Raw genomic sequence first — 18,884 nt, 5'->3', positions numbered from 1 at the left:
TTTCAGATGGGACTCTCAGCATCTTCCTCCCTTTAAGAACCAAGGGGTCTGGCGGGGCTGCCTGTAGGGTCTATCTGAGCCATTCCCCAGGCAGGCTCCCAGGGTGGTCTGTAGCACTCTCCAGGGCAGCAAGCTGTTCTGGGGCCATGTGGCTTCACCAGTACTCTGGCCCCATTCTGCCTCCATCCTCCTCCCTGCCTCCCACTCCCAAGCCCTCATGCCCTCCTTTGACCTCTGACAAGCTCTAGTTCTGGAGTCAAAATTCTGTCTACAAACCCAGCCACAAGCCCTCCGTGGGCAAGGGGAGAGTCTGGATGGGAGGATGGGATGGAAGCCGAGGCGTCAAGGGAATCTTGCAGGCAGCAGAGGGATGAGAAAAGCTGCGGCACACACACACGTCCACAAACACACTCACTCTCATACACACTCGCACACTGTTACACACAAACACATATACACACATTCACACACACGTCCACAAACACACTCACACGCTGTCATACACAGCCAGACACACACACTCTCACACACATACACACTATCACACACACACACTCATACAAACCACAGACACACACACAGATACACACACAGTCACACACACGTCTGCAAACACACACTCTCATACACAGTCACAGACACTCTCACACACATACACACTCAACACACAGTCACACATACACTCTCACAGTCACACACAGTCATACACACATACACACACCTCACACAGTCACACACACTCACAAAAACTCAGACTCACATGCACACTCCCCACATTCACTTTCACATACACACACACACACACACACACACTCTACCCTGCAGCAGAAAATGCCCTTCACTTTCAAGTAAAATGGAGAGTACACTTGAATAGTTCCAACATGCTAACATTTTAAGTAGATTCCAAAGGACAGGAAGCCCTCTTCCTTTGGTAGAATACTCCAAGCTGCCTTTCTACATATACTGAATTCCGCAGCAAGACGCTCTGAGCTTCCCAGTTTTGTCTCTGGAAGCCGTGCGCAGCCCTGTGGCCTGAGGCTCCCCTGAGGTCCACTGCCCTCCCCCACCCCCTGCTCAGAGTCTTCAGAGCTGCCTGTCACAGGTGCCCCACGGGCCCCTCATCTGCCTTCTCCAGAGGGACTTTCTCTTCTAGGATTTAAGCATTACTCATAAACCCGCTGAGGGACTTTTATTGAGCCGAGGTAATAACAAGAAGAGAAGAAGTCAAAATCTTTAGGTGAGACGCGTCCTTTGAAAATAAAAAGAGGAGCTGGGAGGGAAGAAAGAAGAGGCCAGAGAACACCGAATAGCAGCAAACGGGGAGGAAACGAAACCCACCTCACACCCAGAAGAAATTCCTGGAGTAAACGCAAACAAAAAGCAAGCGAAGAACATTAAACCCTTCATTATTTCCAAAAATATGACCCCTCTAGCTTGAATTCTGCCAAGTTCCAAATCCTTTGCTACGGGAGGGTTTGAGGTTGCTATGCTCCCTCTCTGGGTATTTGCCGGGGACAGTTTCAAAGCAGACACCTAAAAATTAGAGGTGGTGAAATCACTGTGGATCCCAGCTCCGCCTCAGAAATTAAGCTGCCTAAGGCAGTGGATTTCAAGTAGGGCAACTGTGGCAGTCTGCAGAGGACACTGGCAGTGTATGGAGACAGTTTGGGTTATCACAGCTGGTCAGGGGTGCTACTACATCACGTGGCTAGAGGCCAGGGATGCTGCTCAACGTCCAGCAGCACACAAGACAGGCCCCCAACAACAAGGAATTATGCTGCCCCATGCATAAACAGTGTCGAGGCTGAGAAACCCTGTTCTGGGCCTCTAGGAGCAGGTGAGTGGGATCAACAGGCTGCCTAGGGATACGTAGGGTCCAGGGTGCCTCTGAGGCTGAAGACAGGATCAAGGACTGATAAAGAAGTGGGTACCAGGGACCAGATATGACAACTAAGGTGAGAAAGAAAGAAGTAGGAACAGGCCAACAGGAGGCCACAGCCACACACAGACCCCATTTCACAAGTTAGAAAACTGAAGCTCTGAGAGGTACAGTGACTTGTCCAAGGTCACATAGACTTGGGATCTGACTCCTAACTTCAAGGTCAACTGCAACTCTCTTGTAGCATCAACAATTCTGCTTTTGGTTGGCAGTGCCTGGGGCCAGATTTCCCCATGATGGTTACCAGAAGTAAGAGGCCATAAGATCTCAGGACTTTAGAAGAAGTCCACTCCCAAGCCTTCACTGATGCACTTCCCAGCAGAAAAACTGTGTTACCAGCAAGGGCTGTAAAAATGAGTGCCATAATCAGTTTCTAAGCCACGTGGGGCATGAAGCTCTCTCTTAGAACATGCAATATCTGAAAAAACCATGGCGACACACACCACAATCACATCGCCCAAGTCATTTGTCAGTTTGTGACATTTGGGGCTCCTAAGGATGGCACTGCTGCTTTCCTTTTCTGACTCAAAATTCTTTCTCAGTCTTACACCTTTGGGGTGCCTGGTCGAACCAGTCTGACCCACTTCTGAGCCACCTTTCAGCCTGGGTGAGACGAGACCCTGGCTGTTCACTTTGGTTCTCATTTGTCAGTGTGGACTTCAGCACGCGCCTAGTGTTCAGGGATGAATGCAGGTCGAAATCCCCACAGGAGGTGTGAGCGGGTTGAAGGGATGATGTGAAAGCCCACAGTGAATTCTGAGGTCTACAGACACACGTTAAGAACTGCTTCTCATCACTGGAGTCCGACTGCCAGCAACCACTGCCCAGAAAACTCTACGTGAAGGGGAACCCCAGCCCCTGCCTCTCTGGCTTGGCCTGTGCAGCCTCTTCCCCCATTCTCCCCTCCACAGAGGTCTCGCCTTGACGGACACTCCTAGGACTTTGGAGATGGAGAACAAGGAGGGAAGGGAGGTGGCCGAAAAACTCCTAAGAGCTACAGCTGAGGCAAGTTTCTCAGGGTGTTGGAGGCAACAGGCTCAAGTACTCGCTTCAGCAGCACATACACTAAAATTGAAATGATACAGGGATTAACATGGCCCCTGAGCAAGGATAACAGGCAAATTCATGAAGTGTTCCATATTTTTTTTAAAACCCAGGAAGATGAAAGAGCAAAAAAAAAAAAAACCCAAAAAAACCAGAGGCTCAAGTACAGGTGGAGTATGTGAGTGAGGTGAGGAGAGAAAAGTGGAAGCTCTTGTTGCCCAGGCTGGAGTGCAGTGGTGTGATCTCGGCTCACTGCAACCTCCGCCTCCCAGGTTCAAGCGATTCTCTTGCCTCAGCCTCCCGACTAGTTGGAACTACAGGCGCATGCCACCACACCTGGCTAATTTTTGTATTTTTAGTGGAGATGGGGTTTCGCCATGTTGGCCAGGCTGGTCTTGAACTCCTGGCCTCAAGTGATCCACCCGCCTCAGCCTCCCAAAGTGCTGGTATTACAGGCATGAGCCACTGTGCCTGACCAAAAAGTGGAAACTTCAAACAAGTTTGCTCCAAATATCCCCCCTCAGGATATGCAAGAAATGCAAGTAAAGAGCTTGAGTTACTTTGAGATATTCAGGGATGCAATCCCTGCAGTGTGGGATACAGGAACTGATGAAGAAAGCCCTTTTGATGCGCTACAGTCTCCAGGGAGCAGCAGGCAGTGGCTGTCAGTGGCTGTTCTCTGGGTCCTCTGGTGTCTCCCAATGAGCTGGCCTCACTCCAGATTTGAGGAGGAGGTTCCTATGCATGGTGTCCCCATCCTAGATTGGCCTGGGAGGTCCAGGGGTCCCAAGGGGCTTTCTGTCATGGCCCGCAGCAGTGTGCAAGGGGCTCTGTGCTCAACTCACTGGAGCTTGGCAAAAGGGTTCTTTACACCATTTTTAAACCAGATAACTTGCCTCCAATAGTAGATTTAGTCATCCAATGATCCCCACAGCTACAATGCCCTCCTGGAAGGAACAGGGAAGGGATTACTCACGTGGTGAGTAATGATTCGGTTCAGAGATGATGTTCCTTTGGTTCTGCAGAAGGTTTGGGATATATTTCCGTTTTCCTAAGCCAGTCGTCTGCTTCCTCACCCACTTGTGACCAACGACACTTGTGTGGAGCTAGTGAGGCTAAGGTGAGGGCTACAGCTCTGGGGTCTGTATACAGGTGGGGCTGCTGTCCTGGCCTCTTTGACCCCGTGTTTCTCAATAAAGCTGGCCTTGCTGAGGTGATCTGCCAGTGGTGAGTAATCCTGACCCATTCCTTCAGCCCCAGCAAGAGAGAGAGGAGAAGGGGGTGCTCTTCCATGGAGGGTCTGGGCTTCAGATCAACCCACCCCATTTCTGAAAAGGGCAGCTGGCATGACTGTCATGCAACACAGTCTCTGGGTTGGAGAGCAGGCCAGGGACCCTACAGAAGAGGTCTCCACCCCACAGTTCCAAGAGAGGTCAGATAGGGGTAAACGTGGCACCACTCTGAAGTTCCCAGGCACCTGGTTCACCCGGTTATCAAATGCAGCAGTGACAGAAAGTGCGAGAGAGCCAATGCTTCACACAGGTACTTTTCTGATATTGTAGTAAAATTCCGTGAGTATTTACATTACCTTCTGTGGTAGGCAGCATAATCGATTCGCCCCCACTGAAGTTTACATTCTAATCTCTTGAACCTGTGACGATGTCACCTTACATAGCAAAAGGGACTATGTGGATGTGATTAAGAAGCGTGAGATGGGGAAGACTATCCTGGATTATCCAGGCAGACCCAATGCAATCATAAGGGTCCTTGTAAGTGAAAGAGGGTGTCGGGGAGTCAGAGAAGATGTGACAATGGAAACAGCACCAGAGTAATGCAGCCTGAGAAAAACGCAACCAGCCATTGCTGGCTTGGAAGATGGAAGGAGACTACAGTCCCAGGAACACTGAAGCCTCTGGAAGCTGGAAAAAGCAAGAAAACGAATCTTTTCCAGAACCTCCAGAAGGAAGGCAGCCCTGCTGCCATCTTCATTTTCACCCAATGTGACCCACTTCTGATGTGTGACTGCCAAAGCTGTAAGATAGTAAATTTGTGTTGTTTTAAGCCACCAAATGTGTGTGAGTTTGTTTCAGCAGCAGTAGGAAATTAACATCCTTTCCTTGGGAAATTCTAGGCTTCCCACCAACAGGCAAGGCATGAGATCTTCCTCCTTTCTTTGTATTTTGTGACCCAATGGCAAGGCCTTGGTATTTGCGAAATGGATCTACTTGACCGTGCTCCATGAAAGATCTTGTCTAAGATATTGTCCTCCAGATACATATTCAGTCCAGATTTACAACTGATGTTTTTAAAACTAGTTTTTAAAAATATTAATGCACCTGGCTGGGACTAGGAGCTTCTTCAGGAGTAACACCTTGGCCATCCAGCAGCACATGTGGTCTGAATACAGGGCCATGCACTAACTGGGAGCCACAGGTCCCCTCTGGGGGCTATTTTGGTAACATGATGCTAGAACCACAATTGCTTCAGGAGCAAGGGGGGAGAAGGAAAGGAGGCAAAGGGCATTGCCATTGTTCTGTGGAAATTCTTCAGAACAAAGGCTGGGAGGGACCTTCTGTGACACTAGTCTAGAGACCCCAGTCTCTCTCTAGGGCCCAGCCTTCTTACTTCCAGGAAAGAATCTGACATTTATGATTTATGCCACACTGTGAATTTATATCAGAAGGTCGCCTCTCTGTGGAGGACATGCATTCTAAATTTGTTCTCTGTTCATTGTTAGAGTTTTAAGATTGCCCTTTTCCTCTCCTCTCCCCAACACACCTCAGAGTTTCCAAGTTGCCAATGCCCCAGAATGGCCTTGCTGAGACAAGCATGGCAGGAGACCTGGCACAATGCCTCGTGCTTGTAATTCCAACACTTTAGGGGGCCAAGGCAGGTGGATCGCTTGAGTCCAGGAGATTGAAACTACCCTGGGCACTGTGGCAAAACCCCATCTCTACAAAACTACAAAAATGGCCGGGCGCAGTGGCTCACACCTGTAATCCCAACACTTGGGAGGCCGAGGTGGGTGAATCACGAGGTCAGGAGTTCGAGACCAGCCTGGCCAACATGGTGAAACCCCATCTCTACTAAAAATACAAAAAATTAGCTGGGTGTAGTGGCAGGCGCCTGTAGTCCCAGCTACTCAGGAGGCTGAGGCAGGAGAATCACTAGAACCCAGGAGGTGGAGGTTGCAGTGAGCTGAGATCATGCCATTGCACTCCAGCCTGGGCAAACAGAGACTCTGTCTCAAAAAAAAAAAAAAAAAAAAAACCTACAAAAATAAGGGGCTGAAGGGGGAAGACTGATTGAGCCCGGGAGGTGGAGGCTGCAGTGAGCCATGATCATGCCACTGCACTCCAGCCTGGGCGACAGAGCAAGATCCTGTCTCAAAAAGACAAGAAAGTATGGCAGGAGAGAGCTAAACTGAAATCTTCAATTATGCACACCAACCCCGACAAAGACAAGAACACGGAATGGTGGCCCATTCCTCAGATAGATCCTTGGATGCTTTTGAGGCCAGTTCCTGGTATGGAGCAGCTCCACGTCCCAACTGCAGGATCATGCAGGTGTATGCATGAGGGCGGAGGGAAAAGGAATGGCTTAGGATAAATCCTAGGCTTCTAATTTGAGTGATGAGAAAGATAGTTCGCTCCATTAACTACAGTTTGAAGACAATGAGAAGAGAAAGTCTCAGGGTAAATGGACAATAACACTCTTTTATGGATGTGGTACATCACAGGAGCCTGCAGTGGACCCATGGGGAAACAGCTCAGCAGACGCTGAAGTTATGGAGTCTAGGGTCCAGGACAGAGGGCCTGCCTGGAGCAATCAAGGTTGGGAGCTGATGCTGGGAGAACAGATTAATAGATTAAGTCTTCCAGGGTGAGAAAAAAAAAAAAGGGTAGAGTCTGAAACACTGGTCACCACCAACATGTAAGGAAATAGGGGGTAGAAGGCTAACAAAGAAATGGAGAAAAAAATGGGTGAAGAGGGTCAGGAAAACTAGGAAATGTGGTCATTTAGAAGCAAAAGAGGGGAAAGCTTTAAGAAGAGATGGGTCCAAACTGTCGAATGTTCTAACAAGGTAAAGGATGATGAGACCAGAAAGAGTCCTGGATAGGGCAGTGCCAGGGCATTGGTGGCTGCAATGGGAGCAGTTTCTGTAGGGGGTGTGTGTGTGTGTGTGTGTGTACACACACACGTTGCGTACATGTGTGGATGTGTGTGTTTGTTTGTGTGTGCATATATGTGTGTTGAGTGGAAAGGGGGTAGCAGAAATTAAATCACAGAGGATTGGGGAATAACTAGGAACCAGGGACACATAGACAACAGGTGTAACTACTCTTTTTTAAGAAGCAAGGATGTTAAGGGATTACTTTGGAGGGAAACAAAACAAAACAAGAAGCAAGGGTGTGAGAAGGGAATCAGGGTCCAGAAGAGGCTTTGTTTTGTTTTATAATGAAAGAAACTTGAGCATGAGAAGCACTCAGTGGATGAGGGAGAAATGAACACGTCCATGAGCAAACAGTGAGAACACTGGGCTGGAAGGACCTGGCAGAAATTAGATATGAGTGTTGCTGAAATCGTGATAAAGGGAACAGTGATGTCATCACCCCCACTCCCGTGCAAGGGTAGAGGCTGTGTGGCTCTAAAGTGGCTTGCCCCCACCACGGTCTCACCTCATGGAGCTTGTCAGCCTTCTGGGTCTGCTTCTTCCGACTTCTCTGAGCAGCAACCCGGTTTTTTTCTCTCCTTCGGACCTTCCTGTCATCATCCTCAGGGCTCTGGGGAAAAACACTGGGTGGGTGTGATGTCATGGCCCCTCGCCTTACCCTTTTCTGCCCTGTCTCATCACTCAGTGTTGTTCACTGAGCTTCATCATTTGCTTTGCAGTAGAGAGCAGCACTAGTTGCTACACCAATGGGCTCACAATAGCCCCTTGCCCAGGAGCACTCACCATGTGAGTGTGTGAAGTGTGTGGTGTGACTGCCGTTTAAAAGATGAGGAATAAGAAACTCCGAGAGGTTAAGGACCTTGCTCCAGGTATTACAGCCACTAAGTGGGTGAGTGGGAAGTGGAACTCAGGTCTGTTGGTCTCCAAACCAACATTCATAAACCTCTAGCCCACAGGGCGTGTGCTTGGAAGAGTTGTGGTGTGAATGTCATCCATCTGAGAGTGGAAAGCTGGGCAGGGGCTGGGGGCAGTGGAAAGATCTGCTCTCTGGAACTTGCTGTTTGCCAGTCCTTACACCACCACGCATGAAAGGTACTTTTGATACTGCATGCAAATCATGATTACACTTACAACTAATTGCAACCACATAACTCTACAGACACACCAAATGATCTTAAGCCCCACTGACAGTGTACTCATTTGAACAATGCTTGGCTGACATTTTGTTTCAGAAGTCAGAGTGAATCAGAAAGCAAATTTTTGATGCATCTTGAAAGCTGTTAGCTATATGTAAGATTTAACCAAATTCAGTCAAATCGCTCAAGAGTGATCATGAAACAGGCAGGTGGAAAAATGCACCGACCATGGTAAAAACACTTCAATCAGCTACAGAAAACATGAAAAAGGAGAGCAGTATTTGCTTTCTAGAACCCCATGAGAAGACACCACCAAGCGGGAAAAATACCACACTTACAGAGTTTAAGAGCCAAGAGGTACAAACCCAGGAAAACTACTCAGTTATTAATATTCATGGAATGCAAATATTAATAACACAAAAAAGGATATTTTCAGTTATCATTTGATCTCATCTTGTATTCCAAATAAGACACGCATCTTCCCAAGTTACTGCAGGTAAGAAGTTTCAGATGTGCAAGAATATAAAGGTATAAAAAGAAGGGGAATAAATAACATACATAGCAAATAGAAGCTTAAGGGAACAAAGTATGAAAACAGAGTCTTCTAGAGAGGCAAAGAAGTCTTGATAAACAAAACCAGAACATTACAGGGGAACATGTGGTTAGAAGACAGCTCTTTAGCTTTAGAATCACACAGATCCTAGTTTTGTCTCTTAGTGTCAACATGTCAACATTGTGTAAATGGTTTAAATTCTCTAAATTTTCAGTTTTCTCATTTATTGTAAGCATAATTCATTCATTCTTTCAATATGTATTAACTGAGCACCTACCATGTGCCAGACACTGTTCTAGACACTGGGGATACAAGCCCTAAACAAAGGGTCAGTGAACTCTGCAGACTTGGTGCTAACAGCCTAATGCTTAGGATTGGGATGCGATGAAATGAGATTTTGTCCTAAAGCTCCCAGCACACAGTGTGCCCTCAAGAACTTACCTGCCTTTGTTGAAGTTGCTACTTTAAAAAAAAAAAAAGATGTATTCTGCATAGTGCTTTTCATGCCTCTTTGCTCTCTGTAATCAAAAAGTCACTGGCACAAGAAAGCAGCCTGCATACTGCCCTCGGGGAGCTGACTCTAAACCAGACTCACCACCATGATCACACCTGCCAATCCAGCAGAAACATTTCATCAAGACAGAAAGAGGTGAGCAAAAGTTAGAGATAGTATTACGTTATTAACCATATCTGATTCAGTCTCAAAAATCCTGAGAGGTTGATGTTATTATATTCATTTGACAGATGGGGAAACGGAGGGTCCGAGAGGTTAAACAAATTGCTCAAGGCTGCTCAGCCTGTATGTGGCAAAGCCGAGGCCCAAACTCAGATCCCTGTGACACTCCAGCGTCACCTAATGACATGTGCCGGGCGCTGAACTGGGAAGGTGGGGAGTAAGGATGAAAAGACCCAGTCTTCGTCGTAAGGCAGGTGGCCAAGACCCAGGCAAAGTTTCCAGATGGCCGTCCCTGTGGCCAACCTGGTCTCTTTCCTGACTGCGCCGCTGTAAACGTTGCTAGGGGACAGCGAACTGGGAAGGGGCGAAGGGTTTCCAGCAGCTGGGGGCGGAGTCGGCCCTTTGTGGGTCCCCCCCGCCCGGGCTGACCAGTCCCACGTTCTCCATTCCCGCGGCAGCCTCTCCCCGCCGGGGGAATCCTGGAGGGCCTACCGGCGCGGGCGGTGGGGTGGCGGTCGCCGGCTGCGCCAGGATGGGGCGGCCCCTGGGGCAGTGCGGAGCCCACGTGCCGGGGAGCACCGGCCATGCCCGGCCCAGCCAGGCGTCGGCGCCCTCGGGCTTCTTCCCCCAGAGGGCGCAGGAGCTGGCTCGGGAGCCATTCCACGCGCCGCCGACACTGTGCGCACGCCAGGACCCCTGGATCGCCCCCACGCCCCTACCTCTGCTTGTCACCGGCCGCACCCGCCACCTCTGCACCTCCGCGGTCACCACCACGGAACTCCGGCACCCACCTCCTCGCCCCCCGCGGCGCGCGGGTCCCCGTACCCCACGGCCCTCCCTGAGCCTCTCGCCCTCTACCTGCGGCTGCGGCTGCGGCTGGTTCCCAGGCGCCGCGACGCTCCTCTGCAGGACGCTGCCGGCGGCCGGGAGCCCTTGCGACATGCCGGGCGCTCCTCCAGCCCGGCCCGCCCCGCCCGCGCGCCCTGCCCGTGGGGCTGCCTACGGGCGCTGTCCCGCCGCGGGCATCCTGGTGCCGCACCCACGGCCTCGCGCCGGCCCCGCCCCCTCAGGCTTCCCGCTCTCCCCGCTCCTCCACGCGTCGGCCCGGTGTCCTCGCGCGCCAGTCCCAGCAGCCGTCCTTCCCGTCCCACGTCTGCCCCGCCCTCCTTCTCCCACCCCCGCCTCGTTTCCTCCTCTGCCCGCCCTCTCTCCGCACCTCGGGGTCCCAAATCCCACCCCTGCTGCGGCTTTCCGCCGGCGCCCCGCGCTTCGTGGAAGTCACGTGGTGGCTCTGAAACCCCGGAGGGAACGCGAAGCCCACCCACGCGAGGCGACGCCCGGGCCGGTGGGGGCCAGGGGGGCGCCATGCAGCCTTTGGGGTCCTTCGGCCGCTGCCGGGGAACTCAGGTTGAGAAACACAGTGGGTGTTTTGGGGTCGGTGGTTTTTTTCCCGGTCCCATCGCGGCATCTTCCTGCGCCTCAGCCACGCCCTGCGCCCGCCCCCCGGCGCGGGGGTCACAGTCCCGGGGGACTTTCTCCGCGGCGATCAGTCATCCGGGCGCCACTCTCGCTCCTCCAGCGGCCCCGAGGCCGCGGCTCTGGGGCGAAGACGCCGGCTTCACCGAGTGCCACCGCGCACCCCGAGCCGCGGGCGCCCCAGGGACTCTGCAGGGAGTGCCCGCCCTTCCCGTCTTGGGTCCGCCGGGCTGTGGGAGGGAACGAGGCGGGGCGGCCCGGAGGGTGAATTCCCGGAGCGGAGGGTGGGCATGGGGAGGATGTCCCGGACAAAAACGGTGACGGGCTTCCCTGAGAGCGAATCTGCCACGTGGGACGTCACTAGTGACAGGTTTGGGGATCTGGACCCGCCATGCCACGGTTAAATGGCCCAGATCATTTTTTTCTTTTTCAAGATTTATCCGCTCGTGCCAAGCTGGGGACCGGGTTGAGGTAGGGCAAGTCCCTGTCCACCTGCCTGCCCGTCAAAAGATGCGAAGCCAAGACAATGACATGTGGTCCTAGCGAAGGAAACACTAGCGGCCACAGGCTGCGGTCTGCCTGCCGTGAGCACCGGGAAAGACAACCGCGACTCGGGATGGGCGGGTGGGAACCAGACCAGAAGGGCAGAAGTGCCTACCAAGTGTGGTCGCTTGGGTCTTCAGGTCTGTGGGCAGCAGTGGGCATGGGGGACAGGTGTTTCCGATTCCTTTTTAAGTCTTAAATGAGTGCACGTGCCCCCCGCCAGGATTTAAGACCCACTCTTGCAAAAGCTTTGAGAGAGCTTGAGTGAACTTGGCTGCCTGGCGGCCAGCGGGAAAGCGAGCGGAGATTCTTGTCTGTGATCAGAAGCTTCGGCCAACTGAGAGGTGGGGAGGGAGACGGAGGGTGGACGCAGCCATTTAGAGGTGCAGCGCCACACTCCACACCAGCAAGGCTGCGCAGCAGAGCCAGCGCTGCGCTGGGTTATCTGCCTGGATTAATCTCCGTTATTTCATCACTCAGCTTAACTCGTGGTGGCCCCAGGACTATCTTGCATCCCACAAGGTACCCACACAAGGTGCCTAGCATAGCATGCTGCATACACTCAACAGGTGCTCAGTATATGTATTGCACTAGGTCAGCTGAGAGTTCTCATTCCTGAAGCACTAAAAGGACTCTAACGAGCTAGGAAAACCTCTGGGTCAAGCGGTTATCATTTTCAGCAGTGATTTCATTCCCCAGTGTTGTTTATGCACAGAAAGGGCAAGGTAGAAACACCTCGGGAACATTCCCGTGCACTCCTACGCTTTATTCTCGTCATGCCCACTTTTCTCACTGAACCACCACATCACATTTTAAGTCCTTTGGGGCTGCTTCTTCCCTGTCTCTCCCCAGGGAGCCTGGAACCATGCCCCAGCACACACGAACTTTTTATATAGGCATAGTCTACTGTCTTGTGTTATGCAAGGGTTTCTTCAAATACATCTAGTCTTGGATAACTGTAGCATTTAGGGCAGAGATCAATTTGATGTAAAGATCATACATTAAAATGAATGGATTAAATAGCTAGATACAGAAATGAAAATCAGAGAGCAGAATTAAATTCTTATTTAAGTCATGGAAGCATAGGCAACATAGTGAGACCCCCATCTCTACCAAAAATTAAAAGAAATCAACTAGCTGGGTGTGGTGGTGAACACCTGTAGTCCCAGCTACTCAGGACGCTGAGGCAGGAGGATCACTTAAGCTCAGGTGTTTGAGGCTGCAATGAGCTATGATTGCACCACTGCACTCCAGCCTGGGCAACAGAGCAAGACCTTATCTCAAATAAATAAAATAAAATAAAGTTGTGGAGATAAGACAAGGAGAGGATTTTACAAGAATACATGTAATAGGAGAAATTCACTTGATAAGATCTGAACTACATAAAAGGGCTAAATTGTTTTAGATGACAGTATAACCAGGAATGTAAAACAAACAGATTGGATAAATACAGTGCATATGAGAAAGGGTTAATATACAGCCCATGAAAAAGAATAAGAAGAATATTGAGACAACCCACGAAGGTAAATTGGAGAAGGGATATGAAATGGCATTTCCCAGCAGAAGAAATAATCAAGGAAAATAGATATAGGAAAATACATATTAAAATAAGAATCCTTTTTAAATTAGCAAAATAAAAAGTAGTAATATCAAATGCTGGGGAGAGTATGGTGAAACTAGTACTCACACGTTTCACTGGCTTCACTGTAAATTGGCACAAACCTGCTGGAAAGCAGTTTTACTGTCACTTTCAAGAACCATAAAAGAGTCATCACTTTTGACTCAATTTTCCTACTACTAGAAAGTCATCCTAGGAAGATCATTGAAAATACTAGGGAGAAAAATACTATATGCACTAAAAGTTCATAATAACATTTTAAGAGTGAAAAATGTAAGCAACATAAATGTCCAGTTATAGTTGAATGGCTAAACAAAATATGTTACTGCCACAGGATAGAATGTTATGCATCTTTAAAATTACAAGCATGCAGCCTGGGTGCAGTGGCTCTTGCCTGTAGTCCCAGCTACTCTAGAGGCTGAAGTGGGAGGATCATTTGAGCCCAGGAGTTCAAGGCTGCAGTGAGCCATGATTGCACCACTGCGCTCCAGTCTGAGCAACCGAGTGATACCCTGTCTCTTAAAAAAAAAAAAAAATTACAAACATGCAGACAAATTTGCCACATGGAATGTTTATTTGATCTGAAGTAGAGTGAGGAAAAAAATCAGGATACAAAAAGTACATATATGACATGAACAGTATGTACGAATGTATGCATATGAGAAAAGATTGGAAGAAAACGTACCCTGATGGTAGCCTTTCTCTTATAATGGTGGCATTATAATTTCTTTTACCTGTACTTGTTGAAAAATTGTTTCTATTATGTTAGCATCTTAAAACATTTCATATGTGTAAGTGGTATAAATATATTTGTATGGCACTAAGCTCACTGGCCTCACCAGAATGCCAGCACTTCTCTGATCAAGTGGTTTGCTCTAATAACAGACTTTTCCTTGCTTTTCTGTAATATCTTCTCGTTTGTTTTATTCTCTTTAGTCAGAAGGAGAAAGAAAAATGAAAATGAAGAAAAGATAAACAAGAATAAGCATTTCAAATGTCTCCTTTTCTTCTGCCTTTTATTTTCTTTTTATTTGTATTATTTTCCTTGAACCGGGAAGAGAAATTATATGATTTGGCAATTTCCAATTAATATCACAATTACCCTGGATTATATCTTTGGGGAGAGGGGAGGAGATGCAAGAGGTTTACAGCTCAGTGACCAAATCCTCTGGTGATTCACTTCACAAAAGACAGCTCTTTATAAAAATTCATCACTCCGGTGCTAGCAAACACTGTCACTAGTTCACCTTTGCTTCTCTCTTTTAGGAAAATTGGCCTTTCAGTCATTGTAGTCTCATTGCCCTTCCTTAGAAGGTGGTCCTGCTGGCTCCTGGTGGGGCTGAAGAATAGAAAGCTGAAGGCAGAATCCGCTGTGTTTGCCGGAAGTCAGCCACTGTGTGTCGGGCCCTGTTCTAGGCACTGGGATACAGCAGTGGACAAAAAACCGTCCACACCTCCCGGAGCTCTTGTTTCAGTGGAGGAAGGCAGACAATAAACAAAATTTAGTAGTGTGTCAGAGGGTGGTACATTTTATGGCAGAATACAAAGCAGGGAATAGGGACTAGGTGTGGGGAGAGGTGCATTTTTGAATAGGGAGGTCCAGCCAGCCTTCTGGAAGGAGGTGAGAGAGGGAGCCCTTTGGATACCTGGAGGAAGTGGTCCAGGCTGCACCAACAGCAAATGCAAAAGCCCTGTGAAGCCTGCCTGGCCACTCCAGAAACTGCAGGAGGCTCATGTGGCTGGAGTGGAGTGAGGAAGGGGTGGAGGCCAAGAGATGAGGTCAAAAAGGCGGTAAGAGCCAGGTCTTGCGGAACCTCCTGGGCTACTTGCTTCTACTGCACATGAGATGGAAAACATTGGAAGCCTTTGGGCTGAGGTATGCCGTGATCTGACTTGAGTTTTTTATGAGATTGCTTTGGTTGCTGTGTTAAGAACAGACTGAGAGGGGCAAGGAAGAAACAGGAAATGACAGCAGCAGTCCAGGATAGCTGGGATAGGGGCTTGGAAGATGTTGGGAACGGGAAGGCCGAGGCAAATTTGCCAGGAAGTTAAAGAGCTTAAGCTTCAGGGCACCTCACTTACACAGGCCCCTGTCACGACAGCTCAGAAGGGGCCCTGGCAATGTGTCCGCATGGTGATATATTTTAATAAAATGCGCAAAAATGGGATATTTAAACCATAAGCTGTGAAGGCCACTGTTTCTTTTCACCCCAAATCCCCCAGTCTCTTCATATCTAGTGGTATTGCAATGGCTATGGACATTTGAGGGACCCAGCAAAGGAAGGTTTAATCAGATACATTAATATAGTAGGGTATGTGGGTTTCAGGAACTCCTGTATACAGTCACATATTTGCTACACATTTTGTATGGCCTCCAGGAATATTCCGACTGCCCACTGTGCTAACTCACTCGACAACATCTATTGTACTGAGACGTGCACATATCCTACACTGCCCTGCACCAGACATATACGTATCAAGGTGGTGGAGGGGAGCCCCAGAAGCAGTCTGTGAAAATCCTTCAAATCAACATACGTGTTAAGTTGTAAACAGAGGATTCATTTCTTATTTGCATCTAGTCAAAACCAAATTATCTCCTGTCGGGAATGAAAGCAACAATATGGCTTATACAGTGACAAATTGCATTTTGAAAAACCCAGAGGGGTTTTTTCCTTTGTTATCTGGAATTGCATATTTGACTTTTTAACTGCTGTTGGAAATGCGTTGTGAAACGTTTGTTCATAAATGAAGAGCACCATCCTTTTTCATCTCTAAATGTATGTGTGTGTTAAAGAACTGAAAGAAAAAAATATATATAATTAATGAAATGTAAGAAAGACCTAAGGATAAGCAATTGAAATCAACAGAAATGTTTCTGATATTAATAAACAATTTGTAACAACATATTTCAGATTATACTAGAAGCAATAGTTTATTCAGAGAAAAAGATAAATGTCAAATGGAAGCAATGAGCAGGCTTTTGGGTTGTTTGATGATTCAATAATGAGGAAGGATGGATCATATAAACACAATAGGAAAATATTTACAATTCTTACTGCTCTCAGCTGAAATATTGACATTGATGAGGATAATACCAAGCTCATAACATGCCAACACAGTGAGGACATTTATAACAAATTGGTTAATGAGTGTCATCAATTCTAAGAATATTTAAAATGAATCACTGGAAAAGAAAATATGAAATACCCTGAAATGTTACAACTCATAAATTTAAAAAAATAGAGGTTTTTTCCAAATCTGACAATTCTTTTTGTTTGTTGTTGTTGTTGAGACGGAGTTTTGCTCTTGTTGCCCAGGCTGGAGTGCAATGTCATGATCTTGGCTCATCACAACCTCTGCCTCCTGGGTTCAAGCGATTCTCCTGCCTCAGCCTCCTGAGTAGCTGGGATTACAGGCATGTACCACCACACCCAGCTAATTTTGTATTTTTAGTAGAGACAGGGTTTCTCCATGTTGGTCAGGCTGGTCTCAAACTCCTGACCTCAGGTGATCCACCTGCCTCGGCCTCCCAAAGTGCTGGGATTACAGGCGTGAGCCACCACACCCGGCCCTACAATTCTTAAAAATTATATGACACTACCAATAAAGAATGTGTTCTGAAGCTGAAACAAAATTACCTGAATATTTTTTACATTACTTTTTCACACATTACATGGAAAGACTGAATTATCTTGCTAGTCTGTGGAAAATGGTATTATGGAATCATCATCTTATGAATAGGAGAATAAAAGCATGCTGCTAAAAAGTATACTATAAGAAAAAAGTATTAAAGAGGTATGTAGAGAAGTTAACTAAAACAGTATTTTTCCTGATTTTCTAATATTTTTGGTGTTTGTCAGCTTTTGAAATTTGTAATCTGCTGTACTTTTTTTTTTTTTTTGAGACAGTCTCGTTCTGTTGCCCAGGCTGGAGTGCAGTGGCGCAATCTCAGTTCACTGCAACCTCCACCTTCTTGGGTTCAAGCAATTCTCCTGCCTCAGCCTCCCGAGTACTTGGGATTAGAGGCACCTGCCACCACGCCCAGCTAATTTTTTGTGTTTTGTTTTTGTTGTTGTTGTTTTTAAGTAGAGATGGAGTTTTACCATGTTGGTCAGGCTGTTCTTGAACTCCTGACCTCAAGTGATCCGCCCATCTTGGCCTGCCAAAGTGCTGGGATTACAGGCATGAGCCACCTTGCCTGACCCTCTACTTTTTTTTCAGAATGAGAAAATTACTTTCCTAACTCAGAGCCCTGTTCGACAGTCTGTGACACTGTGGTAGAGATGGGCGGCATCTAATAGCTAGCTAACTTTACAACCTTACGTATTTTCTTTTTTCTTTTCTTTTCTTTTTCTTTCTCTTTCTCTTTCTTTCTTTTTTTTTTTTTTTTTTTTTTTTTTTTTGACAAGGTCTTGCTCTGTCATCCAGGCTGGAGTGCAGTGGCATGCTCAGGGTTCACTGCAGCCTCAACTTCCTAGGCTCAAGCAGTCCTCCCACCTCAGTCTCCCGAGCAGCTGGGACTACGGATGCACATCACCACATGTGGCTAATTTTTGTATTTCCTGTAGAGACAGAGTCTCGCCATGTTACTCAACCTGGCCTCAAACTCCTGGGTTCAAGTGATCTTTCCACCTCAGCCTTCCAAAGTGCTGGGATTACAGATGTGAGCCATAACAGTCCATATTTTTATGATACTTGGTCATCCACAATAATAGAATCTAAAATCAATTGAAAAGCATAGAGAAGAAAAAGATTCTCCATAATCCAAGCATCCACGCAGAGATAACTGCTAATATTTTGGCATTTATTGCGTTCCCAATTTTTCTATGCAAGTATATACTACATATGTACTTACATGCATGAAATCATACTCTAGGCCAGGCACAGTGGCTAACACCTGTAATCCCAGCATTTTGGGAGGCCGAGGCGGGTGGATCACCTGAGGTTGGGAGTTTGAGACCAGGCTGACCAACATGGAGAAACCCCATCTCTACTAAAAATACAAAATTAGCTGGTCATGGTGGTGCATGCCTGTAATCCCAGCTACTCGGGAGGCTGAAGCAGGAGAATCGCTTGAACTGGGGAGGTGGAGGTTGTGGTGAGCCGAGATCGCGCCATTGCACTCCAGCCTGGCAACAAGAGCCAAACTCCGTCTCAAAAAAAAAGAAAAGAAATCATACGCTAAGCTGCTTTTTCACTTAGTGTTACGAGCATCTTTTCATGACAATAAATATACATCTGTCATTATTTTAAATATGCACAGTTTCCATAGCAGAGATATGCCATAGATGTTCTAAGTAAGTCCTTACTATTCTGTTTTTAATTTTTACATATGATGAAACAACATTGTTAATATCATTGTACTCACATATGTCTGCACTTGTCTGATTACGGCCTTAGGGTTTTTTTTTTTTTTTTTTTTTTTGAGACAGAGTCTCGCTCTGTTGCCCAGGCTGCAGTGCAGTGGCGCAATCTCTGCTCACTGCAACCTCTGCCTCCCAGGTTCAAGTGATTCTCCTGCCTCAGCCTCCCAAGTAGCTGGGACTACAGGCACCTGCCACTGTGCCTGGCTAACTTTTGTATTTTTAGTAGAGACGGGGTTTCACCATATTGGCCAGGGTGATCTTGAACTCCTGACCTTGTGATCCACCAGCCTTGGCCTCCCAAAGTGCTGGGATTTATTTATTTTTTTGAAACGGAGTCTCACCCAGGCTCACTGCAACCT

General features: G+C 47.8%; 1 protein-coding gene and 1 non-coding gene across 5 annotated transcripts in view; one reads left to right on the top strand and one right to left on the bottom strand.

The window, feature by feature from the left end:
* Positions 1 to 15,416, bottom strand: part of BATF3 (basic leucine zipper ATF-like transcription factor 3) — a 30,084-nt gene extending 14,668 nt beyond the window's left edge. Inside the window, exons 1-2 of one of the 4 annotated variants that reach the window (XM_055233488.2) lie at positions 10,739 to 15,416; positions 7,663 to 7,767 (exon numbers count right to left, since the gene is read on the bottom strand). In XM_055233488.2, coding sequence (XP_055089463.1) covers positions 7,663 to 7,767; positions 10,739 to 10,990 — 357 coding nt within the window. In that variant the 5' untranslated portion in view covers positions 10,991 to 15,416. Of the gene's footprint in view, positions 1 to 7,662; positions 7,768 to 10,380; positions 10,649 to 10,738 lie in introns of those variants that run through there. The other 3 variants (XM_055233487.2, XM_055233491.2, XM_055233490.2) reach the window with 3 other exon arrangements.
* LOC129459034 (U6 spliceosomal RNA) lies at positions 2,981 to 3,084 on the top strand. The gene has a single exon (XR_008649850.1). It is a non-coding gene; the product is annotated as a U6 spliceosomal RNA (small nuclear RNA).
* Positions 15,417 to 18,884: the final 3,468 nt, after the last annotated feature.

The sequence above is a fragment of the Symphalangus syndactylus genome, chromosome 19 (genome assembly GCF_028878055.3).
Source record: "Symphalangus syndactylus isolate Jambi chromosome 19, NHGRI_mSymSyn1-v2.1_pri, whole genome shotgun sequence".
Classification (NCBI taxonomy): Eukaryota; Metazoa; Chordata; class Mammalia; order Primates; family Hylobatidae; genus Symphalangus; species Symphalangus syndactylus.
Note: the sequence above shows the minus strand (reverse complement) of the source record. Positions and strands in the feature narration are given on the sequence as shown.